This window comes from Muntiacus reevesi, chromosome 5 (assembly GCF_963930625.1).
Source record: "Muntiacus reevesi chromosome 5, mMunRee1.1, whole genome shotgun sequence".
NCBI lineage: Eukaryota > Metazoa > Chordata > Mammalia > Artiodactyla > Cervidae > Muntiacus > Muntiacus reevesi.
The window spans coordinates 82,854,724-82,862,326 of record NC_089253.1 but is presented as its reverse complement, the minus strand read 5'-3'; the positions used below and the strand labels follow the sequence as shown (position 1 = coordinate 82,862,326).

The 7,603-nt window shown below is 38.8% G+C and overlaps 1 protein-coding gene across 1 annotated transcript; it reads right to left on the bottom strand.

Annotated features, from left to right (window-relative positions):
* Positions 1–542: 542 nt before the first annotated feature.
* On the bottom strand, positions 543–2,092 carry LOC136169358 (endogenous retrovirus group K member 24 Gag polyprotein-like). The gene is made up of 2 exons (XM_065937131.1): positions 1,999–2,092; positions 543–1,831 (listed from the first exon to the last, which is right to left on the bottom strand). The coding sequence occupies exons 1-2, from the start codon at positions 2,090–2,092 to the stop codon at positions 543–545; spliced, it is 1,383 nt and encodes a 460-aa protein (XP_065793203.1).
* Positions 2,093–7,603: the final 5,511 nt, after the last annotated feature.

Genomic DNA, 7,603 nt, shown 5'->3' with positions numbered 1-7,603 from the left:
AGATGACATCATAATTTGAATTTCTCCCTTATAATCAGAATCAATTACTCCAGGGTGAACAGTAATTCCTTTAGAAGCCAAACTAGATTGGCCAAGTAAAAGACCAAAGGTTTGTGGGGGTTGGGGTCCAAAAAGTCTGGTAGGTTTTCTAGAAGGGACTGCTTGAGGAAAAAGGAGAAAATCATTTAGGGGTGATATATCGATGGCAGCACTGCCAGATGTTGAGGGTTTGAGGGAAAAGATGGAGTTTGCCCCTGGTTTTTGTTGATGGGGACCTGGGGAATCCCCAGTTTGGAGTTTCCCAAAATGGGCTTCCCTTCAATATCATATTTAGATCAACATTCCCTGGCCCAATGTATCCCCTTATGGCAACAAGGGCAAATTCTTGGAGGTTTTTTAACAGTTTTAATTTTTTCTGTGTGCCTTTTAGGACAATCCTTCTTTAAATGGGTCTTATCTCCACGTGTAAAACATCCTTCATTTCCCTTTTTAAAGGCAGCAGCCATTGTTTCAGCTAACATTTGCATTTTTTGAGTTTCTGATCATAAATTGTGATAAGCCTTCAAATAATCAATAACAGTCCTAGTCTCAGGAATTGGAGGGATAGCTCTTTGACAATCCTGATTTGCATTCTCATAAGCAAGCAGTTTTTCTAGCTGCCTTTTGGCTTCTTCTCTGGTAACACTACGGGAAATAGCAACTTCCAATCTAGCTAAAAAATCAGCATAGGCTTCATTAGGTCCTTGAAATATTTTTGTGTAGCTGCCTTTTGGTTCCCCTTGAAGAGTAATTCGATCCCAAGCTTCAAGGGCAACTTCTTTCAATTGCTCATGCAACAAAGGAGGGCATTGTATTTGAGCTTCCCCTGCATCAAATTGCCCTGTACCGGTTAACATTTCAAAAGTAATTTGGTTTTGGGGAGCGCCAGCTTGAGCATTAGAATTGGCACAATCTCTGGCTACATCCTGAAACCACAGTGCCCACTGAAGATATTCTTCTGGTTTAAGAAGAGCCTTTATCAAAAATTGCCAATCATAAGGAACAAAATTTCCAATAGAAAATGCCATAGCATTTAAAAGTTCCTTAGTAAAAGGCGAATGAGGGCCGTACATAGTTACAGCTTTTTTCATTTGCTGCATATGAGAAAAATCAATGCCTTTGTATTGAGGGATTATTTGCCTTTGAGCGTTAGGATTTCTTAAAACAGGAAAAGCAGAAAAGTCATCGGCCTCAGAGACTTGAGATTTTAAAGCCAGTAACTCAGAAAAACTTCGTTGTGAAGGAGGATGAGTAGATGGTGTTTTCTCATAAATACGAGTGCATGCTAAAGGCTTATCATTGTCATCAAGGAAAGTATTATCAGCTTTAGTGTCAAAAAGAGCCTCAGAAGAGTCCTTGTCAGAGTCATCTTGTCCGTGAGTTGAAGGGACTTTTGGTTTGGCGTCCATTGCAAGAGGAGGAGGAGCACTTGGGGCAGCTGGAGCAGGGCTGGTGGGAAAATTCTGAAATATTTTATGTTGTTCTACTTGGGCCTTTTGTAAAGATTCATCATCTAATTCACATTCATGTAACAAGTGTTCTGCCTGTTGTTGAATATCAGGGGGGCTAGAATTTCCTTGAAATAGCAAAATCACAGTTTTAAAGAGGGCCCATAAGGGCCAGAAATCTATTGGAATATTTTCCCCCTGTCTAGCAGCTCGTTCAACATTCTCTTTAACCCGGTTCCAAATTTCTAAATCAAAACTGCCTTCATCGGGGAACCAGCGATTATGTTCAACCACCGTTTGGAGACAAGCCTCTACTCGTTGACATGAAACCAAAAGTCTTTGAACTTCAAATAAATGATGAGGCAAAGTAGAAAAGTGGTGGGCTTTCCAGCCGTTTGTCCCATAATCCCGCACTTACCGACCTCCATAGGTCCACAGTCACTCCATCTGCTTGCCAAGGGTGTACACCAGGTCCCCTGTTTGGGCGCCACTTATTATGGTCTTTACAGACCTGGACCTGGGGACAGAAGTCGACGAAGAGAAAGCGACAAAAAGAAGGACGTGGGGGACCCAAGTCTCGAGTGAAACAAGGGTGCTTTAATCATGGCGGGGTATGCTTATATATTGTTATGCAAGGAAGCTTTAGGCAAAAAATAAGGTTGAGCAAAAACACCGAAACCAGACACATAACAACAGTAAGTAGGGGAATAACAACGTCACAGGGCCAGAAGACAAACCATGTCTTGGAAATAGGAACGTGATTAAGTAGTTTTACAGAAAAGTAAAAGGTTACGGAAAGGAATCCACCTATGCGTTCCATCTCATGACCTCAGTCCTGAGAACTGCAGACAGCTCTGCTCGTTCCTGTTTTCCAGGAACTGATAAGGAGGAGAGGACCCTTGAGAAACAAACAACATATAGGATTCCTTAAAATTAAATGTTCCCTGACATGCTAGTCAATAAAAATGAAACATATAGAGGAGGGAAAACACACACACACACATTCCATACGTAGGATATTTCTATTCTGCTGCCTAGTACTTCTCCTTTTTCTGTTTTGAATTTCTGATCCTGAAAATTAATCTGAAGTTTTTCCCTGTACTTTAAAATTTTGCTCTAAAATGACTGACTTTCTAAGGATTCTGGTAAGAAACTTGAGTTTTTATAAATAAAGATGCATTTCTCCTTCCTTCATTATTCCACACACATGACAAGATGGTTGGATGGCATCACTGACTCAATGCACATGAGTTTGAGCAAACTTCAGGAAATGGTGAAGGACAGGAAAGCCTGACAGGCTGCAGTCCATGGGGTTGAAGAGAGTTGGACATGACTGAGTGACTGAACAACAGCAAAGCACATACACATCGACAAAGGGAAAAGAAGCCACTATCTGTAAACATGAGAATAAAAAGCTTCATTGGTTAGAATATTTCAGGTTGAGGTCACAAAAGACCAAATGCAAAATGGTTGAAATACAAGGAAATATATTATCTCATAGAAAGAGAAAATCAAAGTTAAGACAATTCTAGGTTAGCAAATTCAATGATTTAACAATATCATCAGGAACTTAGGTTCTTTCTACCTCTCCACCATGCCATCTTCAGCAAACTGGCATATCCCTTTAGGATGACTAACCTCATGGTCCCAAGATGGCTGTTACAACTGTAAGCACCTCATGCTCATGGCAAATCTAAACACAGAAAAGAATAATTTTTCCTTGTGCATCTGTTTCTGTTTAATAAAACAAAACAAAATATTATCTTGGACCATTACATCCATCCAAATAATTTCCCTTCTTATCTCTTTGGGAAGAACAGTGAGGGTCACATGCCCATTCTGAAGTTTTCCTGGAAAGGTGAATTACCCCACTTGGCTTACCAATTAAGTTCACTTGAAGCACATGACTATCTGATCCTTTAAGTTAACAGAGTCTGCTAAAATGGATTCAGAAGGGAAAGCTATGAAGAAGAATATATACCATGTAGCCTTTCTCTTAAGCATCATCTCCACCCTGCAGACTTCCCCTCATGTTTCACTGAGCAGAAGCAAGTTACATGTCTGTTCTGAAACACCAGTACACTACAATTCCATAAATAGATACTGCAATCACTCCTGGAATTAAATTCATACTTCTTTTCTTATTATTGGCCATGGGAATGGTGGTAAATACCTTAGCATCACTTTGCCTCAGTTTATCCCTCTGGAAAATAGGAAGATATTATAACATCTACTTAATCATGTGCTTTTGAAGGTTAAATGAAACAAGGGAGGAAAAAACTGACACATAGATATGCAAATATTCCATATATATGTATATGTGTGTATATATATATTTTAGTTCCTTTCTTGTTTTCCCATTCTTTTCTATTTTCTTTAACCTCTAGCCTCCATATATGGACCTAGAAATAAGAGGACCACACAGCCAGAAATACATTAAATTTCCATGTAGCTGATTTTTAATTTATTTTTAAATTTTAAGATAGCATTTGCTATATAATACAAAACATAAGTGTTTTTGTTGTTGTTCAGTCACTCAGTTGTGTCCAACTCTTTGCAACTCCGTAGACTGCAGCACGGCAGGCTTCCCTGTCCTTCACCATCTCCCGAAGCTTGCTCCATTGAGTCAGTGATGCCATCCAACCATCTTGTCCGCCGATACTTGTTCCAGTATCAGGGTCTTTTCCAAAGAGTCGGCTCTTCACATCAGGTAGCCAAAGTAATTGGAGCTTCAGTTTCAGCATCAGTCCTTCCAAGAGTGTTCAGGGTTGATTTCCTTTAGGATTATCTGGTTTGATTTCCTTGCAGTTCAAGGGACTCTCAAGAGTCTTCTCCAACACCATAGTTCAAAAGCATCAATTCTTTGGAATTTGTTGTATAATACAAAATAAACAAATGTTAACATATTTATTTTGTTCCATATTTCAACCTTTATAATCCTAGTCTACCTAGCTCCAGAGCTCATGAATTTGCTGCCATACTTCTGTTCCCTGAGTCATCTCTTACTGGGATTGTGGGAAAGCTGCCAATCTGTTGGTAAATAAGTCAGTATGAAAATGGTTGGATATTGTAACCTATTCAAAGCTCGTGAGACTCTCTCACTTGTCATTTTTCTCTTATAATCTCTTATAAGAATTTTAAAGTTTACTTTTAATGTTAGGTGGTTCTTTGAACCAATGTTTAGGTTATAATTCTAGGCAGATATGTTCAGCTAGAGTATAAGGGTTTTGCTAAAGTGTGTCTCAAAGCTAAAATTGAGGTAAAGAGGCTCAATGGAAGAGAGGGCTTCTGAAGCAGATATTTAAAGGTGACCCGGAATGTGTTAGTAGGAGAAAGGGAAGTAAAACATTCTGGGCAGAGGAAGCTGCGTGTATAAAGTCTTAGAGGGAAAAAAGAAAATGGCGAGTTTATCAATACTGGAGAAGCCTGGCTGGAGAGATAGTTGCTGAAACAGAGCTCAAATGTTGAAGATTCTTTTATGCCATGCTAAGATCTTGCATTTTATTCTGTCAACTCTGAAAAATGACTAAATGGTTTGATCAGGCAAGAGGCATGACTAGACATAAGTTTTAGTAAGCTAATTCTCGTGGGGGTAAAAGGAGAATTGGGGCTGAATTTTTCTTTGTTAATGGACACTTTCCCTATCTGAACTTCCACTAATACCATTTATTTAACTAATTTTAGAATTCAGAACTATTAAAATGTTTGAGAGGAAATTTTCATTAGAATATGTCTTATTGTTTTTCTGTGTTTCAGTTTACCATCCAGAAGAAATTAAGTAAATTAGTTAGCCAAGGTTTTCCCTGGCAGAAAAAGGCTACCTTCCTCTTGGAAGGTTATGCTTCCTTAACTCTCCAAAGTCTTCCTCATTTATCAGAGACCTATGTCCTTCCTCAGTATAAAAGTGAAGCAACTCTGCAGTCCTTTTTTGGAAAATGTCCTAATAGATTGGAGACAACCTTCTGCTATGGATCTGTTGGTAATGATGATGACAACCTTCTGCTGTGGGAGCTATTAGCAATTGCTTTTGGAAAATGACTGCAGTTTTGCAATGTTGCCCTTGAATTCCTTCAAATTCTTGGATGAATTCCATCTAGATTTAGTGAGTTACATTTAGTTTGACAATTTGTTCTAGAAAAATTCTGTTTACTCCTAGTCTTTTTTAAGAGCCAAATGGTACATAGATTATCTTTTTTTTCTGCTTGCAATTAGTATCATTTGGTGGATGGAATAGGCTTCCTTGGTAACTCAGCTGGTAAAGAATCTGCCTGCAATGCAGGAGACCCTGGTTAGATTCCTGGGTCAGAAGGTCCACTGGAGAAGGGATAGGCACCCCACTCCAGTATTCCTGGGCTTTCCTGGTGGTTCAGCTGGCAAAGAATCTGCCTGTAATGTGGGAGACCTGGGTTCAATCCCTGAGTTGGGAAGATCCTCTGGAGAAGGGAAAGGCTACTCACTCCAGGTTTCTGGCCTGGAGAATTACATGGACTGTGTAGTCCATGGGGTCACAAAGAGTTGGAACTGTGTGCCAAAGAACACAGAAGCATAAATACAGTATTTGAAACTTGACTCTCCTGCAGTAAGTTCCTGGATTATCTACTGGCTGATCCATTGCATGGAAATGGTAAAGATCATCAAACAGTTATCAGATGAGACCGAAGGCATCAGACTGAAGAGTGGATAGCTCATCTGATTTGGACCACTTAAATGACTCCTGCTGCTAAGTCACTTCAGTCATGTCCCCATAGATGACAGCCTACGAGGCTCCTCCGTCCATGGAATTTTCTAGGCAAGAGTACTGGAGTGGGTTGCCATTGCCTTCTCCACTTAAATGACTAAACTGAATCTAATACTCCACTATGACTTCTCAGTTAAAAGCTTAAAGGATGTCTAAACTTACTTACTTGAAGACTTTTATTTATTATATATGATATGTAGCTAATTTAGTGCTATACTTCAAGTTTATAAAAGGACATTGGGGGTCATATATGTATGCAAATTTCTTTCATTCATTTATCCTTTCATTATTCATTTATTTTATTTACTCAGTCATAAGTTTTCTCTGTTACCTGCCATACACAGTCTGTGGCATGGAGACTATAACCTTAAACATGACCCTGTCTCTCAATAAACTTAAATATAAATGATTAAATGTCAAGTTAAACTAGATAAAATGTGAATATGGAGAAATATTATTGCCAAGGAGCAACATCAAAATCATACTAAGGAATTAGAGAAGGTTTCCTAAAGAAAATAACAACCATATTTATATTTAAAGGATAAGTAAGAAATAGCTTGGTTTAAAAGGTGGTGGAGCAGGGTGAGAGAGGTAATTACAACAAAGGGACAATTCTAAACAAAGGCATGTGGAAGTGAAGATGCAGAAGTATAGACATCTCCATAAAACTTGGGTGAAGGGTGAATGGATGTAGTAGGTGGGCTGGGATAAATTGATGGAAGATAAAGCTATAAAGGGAAGATGGGATTAGAACATAAGGAGTTTTTCTGTTCCAAGTTAAAGCACTCAAGTTTTACCCCAAAGGTCACTTTTTTGGGAAATTCCTTTTGGCTTCCGTGATTAGGTAATACTCTCTTGTAGCTCCATGAATCTCTCTTACATGGAACTCGTTACAGATGTTAATTTTGGTTTACCTCCATGATTAATTGTTTGATTCCTCTCATTCCCCTCTACCAAATTATAAGCCCTCTGTGCTTCTGCTTATTTACTTCACATGCCTTTGTTTATCATGTTTCTTTTGCTGTAAACTCCTTGAGAGCAGATACTCTGTTCAATTTTGTATCTCCAGAATTTATTACAGTGCCTGGCGCATGATGAAATTTCAATAAAAGCTTGCTGACTGAATGAATGAATGCCAACCATAGGAGCCATTGAAAGTCCTTATGAAGTAAATGATTTTCTAGATTACACCTACATTCTGCAAAGATTCTGCCTGGAGCAGTCTTGAATTGTTGCAGCAAGAAATAGAAATGAAGTATTTCCTCTCCTGAGAACATGGGGAAAAAGGGAACAGAGAACCAACTAGTGAAGAAACATAAATGGAAACGAAAGAGTTAATTACTTCGGGCTTTAAGTATTACAGACCTGTAGTGTCTGT